At 44.3% G+C, this 17,793-nt stretch overlaps 1 protein-coding gene across 1 annotated transcript; it reads right to left on the minus strand.

The window, feature by feature from the left end:
- Positions 1-990: 990 nt before the first annotated feature.
- CHMP6 (charged multivesicular body protein 6) lies at positions 991-10,837 on the minus strand. The gene is made up of 8 exons (XM_033138997.1): positions 10,715-10,837; positions 7,357-7,466; positions 5,871-5,958; positions 5,361-5,447; positions 5,209-5,274; positions 4,684-4,764; positions 2,878-2,932; positions 991-1,274 (listed from the first exon to the last, which is right to left on the minus strand). The coding sequence occupies exons 1-8, from the start codon at positions 10,775-10,777 to the stop codon at positions 1,222-1,224; spliced, it is 603 nt and encodes a 200-aa protein (XP_032994888.1). The 5' UTR covers positions 10,778-10,837; the 3' UTR covers positions 991-1,221.
- Positions 10,838-17,793: the final 6,956 nt, after the last annotated feature.

Raw genomic sequence — 17,793 nt, forward strand, 5'->3', positions numbered from 1 at the left:
GAAGCCGTGTGATCTGGGGCAAAGTCTTCGACATCCTTTTAAAGGCAAGGAGGCCATCAGAACGAACTGGGATCCAGCCCTTTCCAGCATTCAGGAGGGGGGCAGGGAAGCACATTCAGGTCTTCTGTAATTATGAGGAAAACAATACTTAGCCCCACTGGCTTCCCATGTTCCTGACTGCTCCATACAAGGACAGAGGAAAAGCAGACATGGCAGGCAGCCTCCACCTCTGAAAAAAAAGGTGATGTCTCAGCCCATTTCACAGCTGTGATAAGCCGGGAAGGGCAAGATTAATCAAGAAGCTGCTTTGCAACTACCAAACCCCTCTCCTGTCGAGAAGTTTCAGCTGAACAGTGTTCAGCTCTTCACACCATGGATTTGTTAAGGAAGAAAAAGAGTGGGGGATGGGGGGGATGGGACAGGATGCCTGTATAGGATTTCAGGAATTAATCCTTAGCAAAAGCACTTTATAGACTCCTAATGCCAGTAGGAAACAGGCCTTCAGTTTTCTAGGATCAAGGCCAGCAGCCTTGCATCGCTACCTGGTGGTGCATAGAACTATTAACTGCATTTGTCTCAGAAGCACACTGAACACAGGATAATCTTCTTGTATTTCCACTACCACGTCAGCACAAGCAATTGTTGCTACCATTGGAAGCGATGCTCCCATCTCGGCATCAAGGTAACAAGGTCTAATTCAGGTACAGGCCAAAGTTCTGTAAATTCCATTCTTTCAAGAGAAAAAGAAAAAGAGAGAGAGAGAACCCATTCGAAAAAAGCCAGATAACTGAAGAGAGGCAAGTGAAGAGGAAGGCCAAGAGGGTTCCCAGCAATTCTTCCCGCACGGTAGCAGAAAGCTCGCAACTTTTCACAGCGCCCACAAGCTCAAAAGGGCACCATGGGGCTTAGGCAGAGTTAGCAAGAGGCTGTGCTGGCGTCTGAGGCAGGTCTGCAGCTGACATCAGGTCTGTAGAAAGCATTTGGCTTGAAGGGTTTCGAGAGTCACCATTTAATCCAGTTTACGTTACAAAAAAAGGGAGTGTGCACACTACAAAATAATCTTGATATGGGATATTAACCAGTTTACAGCTTCCATTCTGTGCAGGAAACCTGCTCCGGCGTTGGCTGTTCAGAGCCAATGGGACACCACGGAAGCCTCTTGCACCCTAGGCATGCTGGGAGTCCAGGATAGCCTGCAGGGATCCCCCCCAGGAAATGGAGTTAAGATGCAGCCACCAATTCTGGCTTTGGTTTGACTCTGACCGGCGATGTTTCTGTAAATAGAAGGTAAAAGAAAAAAAAAAGGAAGGAGTTAACCAAATTCAGACCAGTGCTTTATCTAGTCTTACAACTGGTCTGTCTTGCTACCTGCTCCCTTTAGAGGAGACAGCGGAGATGCTATGCAAGCAAACGCTCCCAACCCCACAGCAACACCTCTCAAACATATCTTCATGTTTGAGGGAAGACTGTGATTTTCCATTTGAAATGCTCCTGTATGCCTGTATACTTGTGCCAAGAGCAGGAACACTTTGTCGCTGCCCTGATACAGTTCTACACCATGTATGTTCTAAGGGCGGCCAACGAGGAAGTTGAGATAGTACTTTCCCCAAATCTCTCTGGAGAGGCTAAGCCTGGGGGCAGGAGACTTCTGAAGCTTTACTCCTCAGCTGATGAGAACAACATGCCCCCTTCAGGTCCAGCCCTAGCCTATTTAAAAGGAGGGAGAGCCAGTGGTAAGGCATATTGACGTTTATGCCACAACAGCAGCTGGGCCAAACTGCACCGCATACAAGTTTATTACGGGAGGCAGAGGCAAGAGATTCTGCAGAGAAAGATGAAACTACTACAGTACCAACAAGTGAGGATGTTCTTCCAAGTTGTGAAGTATACGATATAACACTATACTGGCTAATATATCATGTGCCTCCTCCTCGAGAGGTCCGGAGGGTGGCAACACGAGAAAGGGGCCTTTTCTGCAGTGGCTCCCCGTCTGTGGAATGCTCTCCCCGGGGAAGTTCGCCTGGCGCCTTCATTATACACCTTTAGGTGCCAGGCAAAAACATTCCTTTTTTAACCAGGCCTTGGGTTGACCTGATCAACATCCCATACCCTTTTAAAATGTGGCTCTTTTTTGGGGGGGGGGGGTATTATAGGGTTATTGCTTTTATTTTTGTTTTATATACTGTGATCTTTTTATATGAACCACTCAAGAGACCTCTGGGTATAGGGTGGTATACAAATTCAAATAATAATAATAATAATGACAGCTTTTGTTATTTGTTTCTTTAGAGGTCCAGGAATCTGTATGACTTACACATTGATTGCTGAGTGCTCCCTATGCCCTATATATCTTCCAATTCCCAAGCCAGTCATTTTTGTACACCTATGGCTGCTCACCTCCACTCTCCACAAGTCCACTACCTTGTATTTCAGATTGAGTTTGTTTTTAAACATCCAAACCAAACACCAACTGTATGGCTACAACAGGGTTTTCAACCAGAGCCTGGCCTCCTTTTTTGTCTTGTTCAAACATCATCTGTACCGTGAATCCACTCTCCCCACCCTCCCCATACTGGGATAGTGCAACTGATCTAACTTACAGTTGTTGTGAGAATTAAACCAAGATAATACACATGAAGGTCTACGGACCTTTTAAAGCACTCTACAAATGCCAAGTGTTGGGCTGTAGCATGATTACCTACAGTAAAGCTTTGGTGGAGTCTGACATAGTGCTCTAGGGCTGCTTTAAGAGCGCTCTGTGGAATTGGTGCTTGCACAGCACCTGCCAACCTTATTCTTAAATCTCCCATGTGCAGGCACAACCAAAAGCACAAGGCTGCACAATTGAGGGAAAGAAAACAAGACAGACAACACTACCTGGAATCTTTTCCGGGAGAGGCTCTGATGGAACCTCTGGAAGATCTATCTGTTCCTGCAAGAAAAGAAGTCACACTGTGAAACAAATGTTCTGGGGATAACAAGCAACTCTCAACCAGAACTTCCAAGTGCATAGAAAGGAGTGCTGGCTCCCTGTACCACCTCAGAAGCTGAGAATTTGGCTGGGCTCTAGAGCTTTGGTTCTGGGTTACTAACAAGATTCTAGCAGCACTTTTGCTTCCTTGGTGAGTTACCTTGATAATCATGTTGGGTGGCAGCTATTGCTCTGGGAATACAACTGTGTCAATCTATTTATTCATTTATTTAATGGATTTATATCCCGTTTTGAGAAAGTCCTCCACAACGTGACTTATATGATGTTTACAATACGGAATCAACATTAACCATGGAATCAATGCCAGCAACAGGACCACAATCCAAATTCCAATAAGCAGTTGCTCTCTATGAGTCACATTAAAAGCTTTGGAAAAGAGAAAGGTCTTTAAGTCCTCTTTAAAGGACACAAGGGATGGGGGTCTGTCTGTCTGATCTCCAAGGAATCAAATTCCATAACGGAAGGGCCACCATTGTGCCCTAGTCTGAGCACCTGATCTCAAGATATGGGCAGGGCAGTATGAGTGTAGGTAGTCCTTTAAGTAACCCAGTTCCAGACAGCTCAGGGCTTTAAAGGTAATAACCAGAACTCTGAATCGGGTCTGCAAAAGCCTTGGCAGCCGGTGCAACTGTTACAAAACCATTTATGTTCTGATTGCCTGGCACCCATCAGTAATCAGGCAACCACATTTTGTGCTTGCTGCAGTTTATAATATGCTCATCTGTGCACTCTGATAAGCAATGGAATTTTGTGGAAAGCATCACAAAAGACTAATATTTTGAACACTTTACAGTCACCACCAGATCGGTGGTGGCGCTGGATATTAGGCAGCAGGGATTCCACAACTTTTGGCTTTGGCGGTCAAGCCAAGAATTAGGATCACCAGGACTCTGCCATTCTCGTAGCATCAGACCTTGCTACACGAGGTCAGGGACAATCCTTTATCCACTTTTCCATTTCCAAGCTTTTGTAGTTTTGGGGCTGTATTTCTTACGTGACATCTGAATTAGACGAGGTTGTGCACTGGTGCTTGGGTGCAGTGGTGGGGTGGATGAGGGAAAATAAGCTGAGCTTGAACTCTGGCAGCACAGAGACACTGGTTCCTGTATGCAAGAAACTGATCAACTGCCTGCCCTGAATGGGTTTGTTGTCACATTGGGCAGATGACCCAACCATTTGCCTAAACCGACACTTATTGCTTGAACGTAGTCTAATGGCTCAAAGTGAAGTTCCGTCCCTTCTAAGAAGGGAGCCAAAGTTATACAGGAGGAGCGGCAGCCCAGAACCTCCACCACAGATTGCATCCACGGAAGTAGCTGGGGAAACATGAATCTTCAGACACTAGTGTGGAATAATCTTTCATTTGAAGGCGAAGAAAACAAAGAAGTTATTCAATATTGGCAGTATCCAGCATTAGCGATACTCAATGAACTTAAGCCCATACATTTCAATAGGTCAGCTCTGAGAACGACTTGGTTGGGTATCACCATCTTTTTTTTTAAGCCTCTCTGGGAAGATTGGGCTGGCCACTTCAAGGCTTCAGAAGACATAAATGCAAGGCAGCTATAATAAGGACCCCTTATTACCTGCCAGGTATATGGGATGGATAATCCCTTCATGTGAGATGAAAAATGTGCACTGCAAGATGTAGCACCACAATGAATTACCAGTGTTGCTGATTAAACACTCACCTGAGTGATGGCATCTAATTCTGCTAAAATGGCATCTTCATCTTCTACAGTGAAGCTGCCAGCCAGCATTTCACCTATTTGCTGCAAAGGAAAAGGGCAGATTGCCTGGTGAACACCAGAATAGCACCATATCCTTAAGCATCGTAAGATGGGAACACTTATGGGTAGGTATAACATAGGAACATAGATCCGAAGCTATGAAATACTCTGCTGAGACCCAGCCACTTGGCACTCAAGCTATATTCAGCTCCCTCCCTCCTTCTACGGCAGTCTTCTTGACATGAACAAATGTCATCTCTGACCTGCTTAAGGTGCAATGATGAAGAACAATTTAGTCTCTAGGTTTGCAATGCAGTATGTTAAAGCAAAATAGGCTCCCCACTCCTCTTCATAAGCAAGTTAGGTGGCACAACTGAAACACTTTCAAGCATCCAAGTGGGTGGAATTGCTGTCGTACAAATATAAGAATGAAGCACTGGAATGGTAAAAAGGATCTCCATGATGATACACAGGGACAATACAAACCCTCTGGTATTCCACAGCTTCCTGGGTTTCATCCATGATCCTTTCCACTTCTTCTATTGACATAACCTACAGGAAAAGAAGGTTGGTCAGAAGAGATGCCCCAACCAGTGTCCCATATGAAACAGCCCCAAGGACCCTGGGCTCACACTCACCTGGTGCATCTTATTTAAACACTCATTACCAATTTTGAGGCCCTCAATCACTTTCATCTCAATTTGTGTGAATTCAATATCCTGGACCTGAAGGAAACAGAAGTCAACAGAGGGGGTCAGCGAGTGCTGCATTTCATCAATATGTAGTAGGGAAAGTAGCCAACCGCAGCCACAATAGACAGCATGCTCTACATTCCACCGGCCACCATAGAGCCAAATGGAAGAGGGACAGACAAAACTGGCTTGCAGAACACTGCAGCACAGGCCAATATTACAGCTTAAAACATGACATGCTAAGCAAAAACACACACACACAAATCCAACCCAATAAATAAATAAATAGATAAATAAATAAATAACCACTTTAAACATTCATGGTGTAATCCAAGATATCCAACTAATACTAAGTACTAAGACAACTTGAATTAGAAGTTAAGCACAATTAAACAAAATTTAGCAGCATACAGATATGACAGCTTTAAAAGCAATGACACTGGATGTCTCCATTACCATGCGTTCCAGGTTGCTAATTTGGTTTTCTGTCTTGTCCAGCAATTGCTCTTGATACCGTTTTTTCTTCAGCAGAAACTTTGCTTTCCTAGGATGAGAAAAAAGCACCGGCTGTAGAAAACAATCCTTCAAACCAAAGCCATTTCTGCCTTGCTGATCTTGATTTTTTTTTAATAATAAAAAACCCCAATTGATTCCAGTATTCTCAGAAGCAGGGAATAAGTTAAAGATGGTCAGATAGGCTGCCTCAGACCCAGAAGTCCCATTTTTAGTCATTATGGGCAGCAAAAACTAATATGCATATTCTCTACTTACTTGATCCTTTAAAATTTCTATTAAAGCTTGCAGCCATCACAATACAGTATTTAATTTTGCAATTATTAATTTTGCAACGTGTGAAGTGCTTCCTTCCGTGTGATTGCAGGCTTAGGGAAATCCATTTCATTAGATGCCTAACTTCTGGCATTGTGAGAAAGATTCATTATTCTTTGCTGGTTGTGTCACATGAATGAAGCTGCCCATTATGTGACCAATCGTCAAAAGGACTCCTCTCTCTCCAGCAGGATGCAATAAAGGAACATTTTAAGAACACTCAATAGTACCAATTTAGAAATTTTAACATAGCTTATGCAGTTTCCAATCACTCTTCTCACTGGAGTTAGGAGCACAGGAAGTGGCCTTATACAAAGCCAGAACAGTGATCTATCAAACTCAGTACAGTCTACACCAGGAAAGGGGAACCTGTGGTCCTCCAGATGTTGTTGGGGTTATTTCTATCATTCATATACAACTCCCATAGTTTCTTGGACCACTGGATATGCTAGATGATGGGAATCAGAGTCCTACAACATTTGGAGGGCCACTGGTTCCCCACCCTGGTCTACTCTGACAGGCAGCAGCTTTCCTTAGAGACAGGATTATTTCCTTGCCCTATCTGGCCATGCCAGAGATTGAACCTGGGACCTTGTGCAGGCTGCCCCACTGAGCTACAGCCTTTCCCTTATCGGTTGTATCAATTCCTGGTACATTTAGTACCAAGGTAGCTCCTATCCATGCCATGTTTCACTAGAGATGCCAAGGACTGAACCTGGAACCTTATGCATGAAAATATTCATTTTAGCACTGCATTATTATGTAGGCTGAGCCAAGGTAGTTAGAACGCTTCACCAGCAATAAATATAATTCAGCTAGCATGACCAGTCAAGAGATTTAAGGTTTCTACACAATGCACCTCAATTTTCTCCAGGGATGCATTTGTAAAGAAAGCTTCCCATAGCCAGTTTCTTCAAGTAAATGCTTCACGGGTTGTAATAATGGGAATCATTTAGCCATTGTCAGTGGAATGCAACATGTCAATTCAAGCTTTTCCCATACAAGAGGGCCCACAGGGGCAGTTGTGGTTCATCTCACTGAGAAGACCTTGACTTTCTGAACCAGCCCATAAACTTAGTATGGAAAGGGTGCAAAGTGACTTGGAATGACTTACTCTTTCTTGCCATCTTTTAATAGTTGCCGAGCAAAAGCCCTCTCCCGCTCCAGCTGCAGCGATATCCTTTTCTGATATTGCTTTAGTTTGTCCCGCTGCTGTTTCAGTTGCTACAGGAGAAAATAAATTGGCCATTAGAAGGTGCACCAACAAGCCTTGGTAGGATGACCACTGGAAAAGATAACCAATATCTCCTTTAAGGCAGACCTGCTTATAAGCCCAGCAACCTGATCCCTCAAACCTACTTTGTTATTCCCATTTTGGCTTGCTGCAAAAAAACAGCAGAAGAAGCTGAAAGTTCCACCTTGTAAAGTTAAACAGAGGTGTGAGAGAAGGTGGGAGAGAGGCAATAAAAGTTTGAGAGTGTTTTACCATGTGTTTCCTCTTTCAGGTTGGTCAAATTGCTTTTGCTCTCAGGCCGCAGCACAATAAAACCAGCAGCATCTATCTGATGATATTCCAGACTTACAAAACAGTATGTGGAATTCAGATTTGGTGCACAATGTTCAGCTAGTGGAGCATGGGGATGTTGTATTCCCAGGGCAGTAGCTAGTGGAGGGGGGATGTTCAGCTAGATGTGGAACCTTTGACCCTCCAGATATTGCTGGACTCCAACTCTCACCATCCTTGATGATTGGCCATGCTAATAACTAAAAGGCCATGGGTTTCTCACCACTGAGCTACTAACCTCTTGTTAGTATGCAGGCTAAATGAGACTATTAAGAACTAAATGAAAAAGTTGGCAAGCAGCTGGTTTTAAGTAAGAACTGCATTAAGACAAAGACCCTCCCTTCAGTACTTAATGGACATACACACTGCTATGCTTTACCAAGTACAGTTCCAATTCAGATGGCTACATCTAGCTTTTGACACCTCTACATTATTAGGGACACCCTAAATAGTAGAACGGATACTGCAGAGTAACCCTGAGACCCTGAATTTAAATTCAATTGTGAATGCAAATCTTCAAAGAGTGAGTAGCCACAGGGTTCTGTTCTTGGGCCAATGTTGTTCAATGTCTTTATAAATGTCTTGATTGAAGGAACTGAGGGGGTGCTTATCAAATATGCAGATGACACCAAACTGGGAAGGGTAGCTAATACCGCAGAAGATGGAATAGGGGTTTTATTGACCTTAACAGACTGGAGAACTGGACCAAAAGTGAATTTCAATAGGCACAAATGTAAGGTTCTGCACTTAGTCTGGAAGAACCATCTGCACAGAGGTTGGGTGGCCATTTCTCAGATATGATATAGTTGAGATTCCTGCACAGCAGGGGGTTGGACTAGCTGAACCCCCCCCCCCTCCGGTTCCCTTCCAACACTAAAGTTCTATGATTCTATGATAGGGGATCCTGAGTGGAGCCGATCACTGCTGAAAGTGAGGCTGGCAATCAATGCCAAGATAGGAAGCATTTTCAAATGTGCTTGGAGAAAAATGCAGAAAACAAAGCCATAGCTGGAATACACCAGATGCAGTGGCGAAATAAAGTGGTGTGATGACAAAGCAGCCAATCCCTAGCATCTCCAGATAAGGACTCTCTGAAATCCTGGAGAGCTGTCACAAGTCTATGTACACCAGGGATGGGGAACCTGTGGCTTTCCAGATGTTGCTGGGACTCCATTAGCATGTTGGATGGTCCAATATTATGGGAGCTGGAACCCAACATCTGGTGTACCACAGGTTCCCCATCTCTGGTGCAGTTCAAGGAGTTGGAATGTGACAGGTTGAACACAGGCTCTTTGTGTTGAAAACCCTTGTCTTTCTGACACTCAAAAAAACCATTCCACACTATAGACATGGTATTCAAGTGTTATTTATAATCATTTACAGATACCATGGCAGCACAATCCTAAACATGCTTGCTCATAAGCAAGTCACTAACAGTTCAAAGGGACTTGAGATGATTGGGGGTTGGTGAGCAGGTATGGCACATAAATCCTCTCCATCATGTGGGTGGGTGTCTCTAATGTAGTGGAGGCCTTAGCTTTCGTCCAAACTCTGGAGATTGTTCTCCTACTAGCAAAGAGTTCCAAAAACGTTTCAGAAATTATGTTTAGGATGCAGCTTGCACAACTGCTTTCCTATTTCACAAACTATGGTCAAGGATAGGGAACACATTTGTGGCTAAGATATTGACCTAGATATTCCAGCTCTATATAAATGATCATCCAGTGCTAACAGGGAATCTCAAGACTTCACCAGACAGAGCTCCCATAAGTCCCAAAGCACTGTGACTTTATCCCCTCAGAGTCTGAGGGCATCTTATTTCACCTTGAAACTTCTCACTCTACATAGTATGCTACTATTTATATTAGCCTTCCAAATGGACCCCCCCCCCCAAAAAATGATGAGCCTGCATTTCTATCCTGGCTGTGAAGAAGGGGAGAAGCACAGTGCTGATAATGTCATGGTTGGAGGTTGATTTCTGTATAGGACAACAGCATATTCCTGCATTGCAGGGGGTTGATCTAGATGATCCACAGGGTCCCTTCCAACTCTATGATACTCCTCCAGACAGTAAGGAACATGCAGGCAAATAACCTCTTGGTAGTGTTTTTATAACAAACTGTGGAAGAGAGGCAGCACAACCGGAGACAGCACAACCTGTCCCTCTTCCAGCAGCTTGGTCATGGGCAAATAGGCTTTCCTTCCTCCACAGCTCGCCCGGGAATTAGGCAGGCTGGCAGATGGAGCATTGTAGCACCTTCTCCAACAGCCCGCTCGCTTGCCCGAGCGAAACCCCACGAACTCGCCTGCATGCAATTCCTGGTCACCTGTGGCTGTTACTAGGCAAGCTGCTAAATTGAAGGCTGATTTTTTTTTCTATAGTGCTTTGCTGCTCTTAAGTACCCGCCTGGGAGTATTTCCACCTGACTGCCAAAGTAATCCGGAACACGACAGCCATCACCACGACTTCCGTCCTTTGCTCGGGTTTCTTTCTTTTTCTTCTTTAGAGAGAAACAGAAAGTGTAGCCAGTCCGGAAAGAAGCCAAAGTTCCTTTAACTTTCAACAGCTGTGTTAAGAGAGAGATCTTTGGCTTTCCCACCCCCACCCCATGCAGGAGAAACCGCACCTGCCAAAAACCACTTTTCTCTCCCCACACCCCCAACAAACTGCCAAAAAATAAATAAATACAGGGCAAGTGGGCATGTCACATACGGTGGAAACATGGGTCTACGCGGGATAAATGCGGCTCCGGGCTCTGTCAAGGCACAGGGGCTCCTTTGCAGCACACATTTGCTGGCTACCTTGCAGCCTTTTGCACTCAAGTCACAGCAACCTGCTCCTGCTCCTGTTCCTGCAGCCGCCGCCGCCGCCGCCTTCCCTGCCTCCCAGCCCCTTCTTTGCTCTCACCAGCACGGCCTTATCTTGCTCGGTGACCCGGCTCCGCCGCTTGCGCCCGAACAGATTCCCCATCGCCCCGGCCCCGCCCGCGCGGCCCTGGCCTACATTGGCCCCACCCCGGCCCCCTCGACTTCCGTACGGCGGCCGCGGAGGCTCTCGCTTTGTCGGAACGCGAACGCGGAAAGGCGAGGAGCAAAAGTGATGGTTTTTGGCTCATAGAGCTAAGAAAATGTAGAGGAGCCCGCCGTCGCGTTTCCTCTGTAGGGAGCTTCCGGGTAGCCATACAGACTAGCTCGCGGAACGCGCCTGTCGCTCTTTTTTTTTGTATAAGTCTGCATGCCCTTGGCTTCCCCCCGAGAGAATCCTGGGAGCTGTAGTTTAACGGTGCTGGGAACTGTAGCCTACCCAGATGCTTGAGGAAAATTGAGGGAATTTTAATCTGAAAAAATGTTTAGGGTACTCTTATTTTCCTACTCCTATTGAAATACTGCCCCTCAGTGAGGCCAAACTTAGATTCACAACAAACTTGCATGTGGTGCAATTTGGCTCAGCTGCTGCTGTGACATAAACTTCACTTTACCACAGCCTCTCCTTCCTTTTAAAAAGGCTGTGACTGAACTTGAAGTGGGCATGCACGATGCAGTTGTTCTCATCAGCTGAGGAGTAAAGCTTTGGTACTCTACTACCCCTAGGCTTAGTTACCTCTGTGTCCCCCCAGAAAAAAGCACTCTGTGTGTGTATGTGTGTGTGTCACTGTTTTATGTTTTGTAAACGACTTTGAGAGCTTTTTTATTTTTAAAAAATCAAGTGGTGTATAAATTTTATTAAATAAAATAAACTTCTGCGTACCACTGAACTCTCGCTCTGGATTTGGAGGGAGCTGGCCAACAGGATAATTAAATGGACTGATATTTACTACAACCCGAAGGGTGTTTTGTTGCTTGGGGTTTGGGGCATGCGCCCTGGCAAGGTAAAAAGGTAAAGGACCCCTGGATGGTTAAGTTCAGTTAAAGGCGACTATGAGGTGCGGACCTCGTTCTGCCCGGACACTGAGGTCCAGCTCCGAGGGCCTTCTGGCAGTTCCCTCACTGTGAGAAGCAAAGCTACAGGGAATCAGGCAGAGGGCCTTCTCGGTAGTGGCACCCACCCTGTGGAACACCCTCCCATCAGATGTCAAAGAGATAATAAACTATCTGACATTTAGAAAACACCTGAAGGCAGCCCTGTTTAAAGAAGTTTTTGTGTGACATTTAATGTATTTTAATATTTGTTGGATGCCGCCTAGAGTGGCTGGGGAAACCCAGCTGGATGGGTGGGGTACAAATAAAATATCACCATCATCATCATCATCATCTTGCTTTCAGCCTGAGGAAGCCGGCGTTTGTCCGCAGACAGCTTTCCAGGTCATGTGGCCAGCATGACTAAATCACTACTGGCACATGGAGAAGGCAGAGCGCATGGAAATGCTGTTTACCTTCCCGCCGCAGCGCTACCTATTTATCTACTTGCACTGGTGTGCTTTTGAACTGCTAGGTTGGCAGAAGCTGGGGCAGAGCAACGGGAGCTCACCCCGTCATGGGGATTCAAACCGCCGACCTTCCTCTAACCTGAACCATTATGGCTGAAACATGCTTATTTCATTGTAAACCTTAGGCACCAGGCAAAAACATTCCTCTTTAGCCCGGCCAATGGCCATATAATCTATGGCCTGCGAAAGTGTGGGGGAGTGGACTGCTATTATGATGATGGTGATTAGGCTGTCTGTCATTATGTATTTATTATGTTTGTATCATTGATGTTCTGTATTTATGTGTTTTTAATGTTGTACACTGCCCTTGGATCTTCTGATAAAGGGTGGTAAATAAATTGAATTAATAATAATAATAATAATAATTTAACTCAGTGATACTTACTTCTGAGCAAACATGCACAGCATCAGGGGACGCAAAGATGCCACAAGTCTTGCAAGCGGCAGCTCATCTTCTCCCTCTCAGTTTGGGGGGCAGTGGACCAAACTGGCACAGACATTGTCAGAAACAAGTTTTGTTTCTGAGTGGAGAGGCTCACACTCGGCCACAGCTACATTAAAATGCTGCGGTCTCTTCCATGGACCTCTATAAGCATTTATTACTTCCAACCTTGAGAAAGTGATGGAGAAGAACTCTCATTGTAGATACAGATACAGAGATATAGATATAGATAACTTGAGCCCCTGTCCTGTCAGTATCAATTAAATCCACGAACTAGCCAACCAACAACATCGGGAGGGGAAAGAGGTGGCGCTTTTCTCTAAACAGATAGGAAAAGGGACCAATAGAAGAGAGGCAAGTTTTGCCTCGAGGCTTTTGGTGAACAGCTGGTGATTCCCACGCCTCCTACACGCCCTGTTCCCGCGCCATCTTCTGTTGGCTGCTCAGAGTGGTTTGCAAAGTACGAGAGTTTGGTTTATTTTTTGGACGCTCCCTCCGCGCTAAAAATAACTCTCTCTTTTTTAAATGCCTCCTAGTTTCTTCCTCAATTCCCCGACCCCCACCCCACCCCGGGTTTATTCCTGCCTTCTGCGAGTTTGCAAACAGCAGCGCCTCCGTGAGAGAACCTTTTCAGTCCTTTCAGCCAAGGACTAATCGAGAAGTTCATTTGTTTAGCCTTGACGTAGAGACAATGGCTGGGATTCACTGTGTTATCACCAATCTCTATCGTTGTGAGTGGCCTTTGGCTTATTGTGTATACATTTCAGCTTCATATAGACTCGTATGGCTTATACTGCATGTACTTGTAGTTCTTGCATTTCATGGGCATTTGGCTCCACCCTTTAAAAGAGGGATGTCTGTAAGGGCAGCTGTGGTCAGGGAACACATGCTCTGCATCCAGAAGAACACTAACAGCAGATAATCTTATGGAGACAGACATAAAGGAGCAAAATTGTGGCTTGTGAAGCTTTGCAGTGGGTTACAGCAGTGCCGGATTTACGTATAAGATAAACAATCTATAGTTTAGGACCCACTTTCTTGGCCCCCCCAAAAAAATCACTATTAATATACTTCTTAATTGTATTTCAGTTCAACAATTACTTTGATAAAATACACATTTTATGTGCAAATGGCTTTAGATACCTATTAGGTCCATAAATTACCATATAGCATATATTCAACACAAAAAACAGCAACAATTTGTTGTTGACAAAGGACAGCTGGACATATAAAGGGCCCTATTCATTACTTTCAGTAGCTTAGGGCCTCATCAAACCTAAATCCGGCCCTGGGTTTCAGTGTAGTATTCTGCACACTCAGCACATGCTTTTTAATAAATGAAGCCTCCTAGGTCTACCCTACCCTCGGGAGTCTTATTTTACCAGGCATGGCTAAACCTGCAATTGCCACATGGTTGGTTGCAAACCATCACCAGAAGGTGAAGTGAGCAGAGTTGCCTGTCAGCTGTATTATTACGGTATGTCTAACCTGCCTGCTTATTTTTAAATGGTAATAATAATAATAATAATAATAATAATAATATATTTTTTTATTTATACCCCACCCATCTGGCTGGATTTCCCCAGCCGCTCTGGGCGCCTCCCAACAGAATATTAATAAGAAAGCAACAACATCAAACATTAAAAACTTCCCTAACCAGAGCTGCCTATATGAATGATAGTTGCACTTCTTCCTTTTCCTAGTGGCAACTTGATCTAAAAACCCAGCCCCTGACAGTTGCTTAGCCCAGAGAGTTTTGCTTATTTCTTTCCTGTCTTTGTGCCTGTGCAATATTGGGCAAATATTATCAGGTTCACAATACTCCCATTTAAATATAGACAAATGTTCTCTTATAGACACTAGGAACTTGAACTTACAAGTGGCCTCTTATTCATAAATGTTAGATGTTTGTGCATTATAATGAAGTATTATATTTTTTAAAAAGAATGTTTATAATTTGCTCCAGTTCGTGCAGTTATGCAAAGGACATGTACCCTTTCTTCCGTTAGGTGGCAGAATGGATCCATCATCGTAACCTTTGAAATACCAACTACTGCATCTCAGAAGCTGGAGTTTACTGCAGTGCTATTTGTAGCAAAGAATGGATCTGTGGCTCAGATGGACAAGAAATGGCTTATCTGCCAACATAGATACAAAACCAACAAATTGTAAGTTTGCATAAAGGAATACAATGAAGTTTATCAATAAGGAAGTCCCAGGATGGTGCATATATCTGTGAATATTTGTTGCATTGGCAGGTGTGAAACAGAAGTTCATTCATATTGATTTAAAGCTTTTTCCACCAGATATCATTAGGACGTTGAGATAATGATTGAATTCAAGCAGTCAGCCTCTGAAGCCATTGAGACGAAATTTATGGGGGGCTGTGCATATCCCAAAATTCTGCATTAGTGCAGGAAAAACAAAATCAAACATGGATTTTGGTACTGAGTGCAGAATTAAGTATCCTGGGAATTTCAGGGTTTTTTTTTTTTTTAATAACAAGCAAGTTTCTAGTCCTCATTGGGAGTGATGATAGGATTGTCTGTAAGTGGGCAGGAGCTGCGGAAATCTCCAGGTCAGAGCAGCAGTCAGAAAGAAGGGGCTTCAGTGCCGGGTGTATTTCTTTTTTCCTCCTCGTGAAGCAAAATAAATAGTGCAAAGCACATCAATATATAGAAATATGCTTAGAATTCAGGATAACGTGGTAGATAATTTTGAGTTTTGGAGACAGCACAGCCCTGAAAACGCCTACCTGCCTTCCATGTTACTTTATGCACAGAGGACCTAGGAAAAAGATCCTTTAAAATTATCAGGGATCCAATATCCTGCACAAACTCCAACCCATGTGCTTTAGGAAGAGAGGTACAGGAAGTATGTGCCTTCCTGTGGCTAGGTAAACTGAGGGTGCAACCATATTTGCATTTATGTGAAAACTACCAGTTAGATACTAACACGAGTTTGGCCAAATTGCGAGAGGCAGTGAAGGATAGGGGTGCCTGGCGTGCTCTGGTCCATGGGGTCACGAAGAGTCGGACACGACTGAACGACTGAACAACAACAAAACCAGTTAGCGATGTTGATGCATGGAGATGTTTCCACTAGCAAGAGACCATGGGTGGTTTCTTATACATTTTTATTACGTAGCCCTAATTCTTCTCACTGCTGTAAATCAGTAGTAATGCAGGTGGTAAAGACCAAAGAACAGCAACTGTTACCTTTTGTCCCACCCCATCCCAGTGTCTGCTGTGGTCTGCCTTTCTGTGTTGTTAAATAGTGCGGGAAGCAGCTTTGCCATAAAAATGGTGCTCTCAGGATATTATGTACACAGTATATTCTAGAGCAAGCTGAGGTGAAAGATCTCATACATATAAACAACCAATGCGGAGATTTCCAGGCTGCAAGATATGATTGCACAACTGGGAAATTAGCCTGAGATTGCAGCTGACACCGCTGTGCGGTTGTGGCTCAGCAAACCCTTTATTTCTAAAGTCACAGTTCTCTGCTCAGGGCAGGAGCTTTGCTCCAGAGTCACGGACGTGTGACTTCCATGTGCATTCTCAGCACACGTTGTTCCAAGGCTGACAGCCCTGTTCAGTTTCCCTCTCGTCTCCAGCAATAGTGCCACCTAGTGTATCTGACAGGAAAGGTGTAGGCAAGCAAAATTTCAATTTATTTTTTTGGAAAGGTAAAGTATGGAAATAATGCCAGATGCTTTTCATTCATCAAGAGTTATAACTTTCAGTTATATGTGTTTGAATGCCAATTTGCTTATTTTATGTACAGTATTGTGCTTGTGCAAGCCTCCTGCACTGATTTTCCCCTTGGGGAAAGTTTTCAGAATGCTTGCAGTCCATCTTCCATAAGAGAAGTGTAAGTTCGCTGTTTGGCTGGGATTAAGATTTCAAACAGACCTTAGAGACAATAGTAGCTTTCTTGTGGGACAGACTGAGGACTGGGACAAGATTCCGGGAGATAGGGAGGTTCAGGAACAGGGAAACCAGAGACAAGGTGGATGGTGCAGTGAAGATCAGCCTAGGCAACGGAGTTGAGAAACAGGAATGGTAAGGGGAGAATTCATTGCAGGTTTTGTCCCAAGGGAGAAGCACGTGAAAGTTTTCTGTCTCTGATACTAAACAATGGACCTTGATTGAAGTAGGGCAGCCTTGGAAGAGTCTGTGCAGTACTGTCAAGGATGCACATTGGCCAGGGAGGCTTGGCAGGACAAGGCCTATGCAAACACTTGGTTTTAAGGATTGTATGTCTGATACATGTTCTTCATAAGGCAATCATTAGGGCTCAGGCATAATTTAATGGAAGCCAGAGACATCACAACTATATTGGGTTTTTTTGAGACTTGGCATTCTAATCTGAGACTGGCTTTTAGTTTGGTATTCAAGTGGACTAAAGGCACACAAAAGCTGGAAGGGGAAACAAGCCAGTTTTTATCTCTAGCTTATACAGAGCTAGAAATGTGACGCTTCACCACGGCTACCCCACGTGCTATTACCGGGGCTAATGGAAGCTGTCACTTGTTGTTGATTATTGCCTGCCTGCCTGCCAAAATGTGTATCACACGCTAAGGGGACAATTGATTCTTCAGATCATATGAAATGCCTGAGCAAATAAAAATTGAACAAACAGTCTATCGCTGTCTGTAAGTTAGGATGATAAGCCTCAGAAACTCATACATGCGCATATGCTAGCTATCAGGTAGAGGTGTGAGAGTGTGTGTGTGTCTGTTTAGGAGAAGCAAAGAATGTTCAGCTTCACCTGATTTTGCTACCAACAGAACTCTCTGCTATCTCTGCTCCTCCTCCTCGTCTGCAAAATGCTTCAGGAGATCTTCTCAATGCAAAATGCAGTTTGAATTATATCGAAGTGTTGCATCAGCACAGTGCTTGGGGGTATCCAGGAGTTTTTCCCCTGATTTTCGGATATCAGAACCGACCCAAGTATGGAATCAAGGTTAACAAATCTGATATAGCAAATGTCAGTTTTGCTTAACATTCAGTGTGAACATGGAAGTGATTCGCGTTAAAATATTCATTTTGTCAGCGTGTGTTTATGCTGCTGCCACCTGTATCCACATACTGGTTCCAGTCTTCATTTCCCACT

Source organism: Lacerta agilis, chromosome 2, assembly GCF_009819535.1.
Source record: "Lacerta agilis isolate rLacAgi1 chromosome 2, rLacAgi1.pri, whole genome shotgun sequence".
Lineage (NCBI taxonomy): Eukaryota > Metazoa > Chordata > Lepidosauria > Squamata > Lacertidae > Lacerta > Lacerta agilis.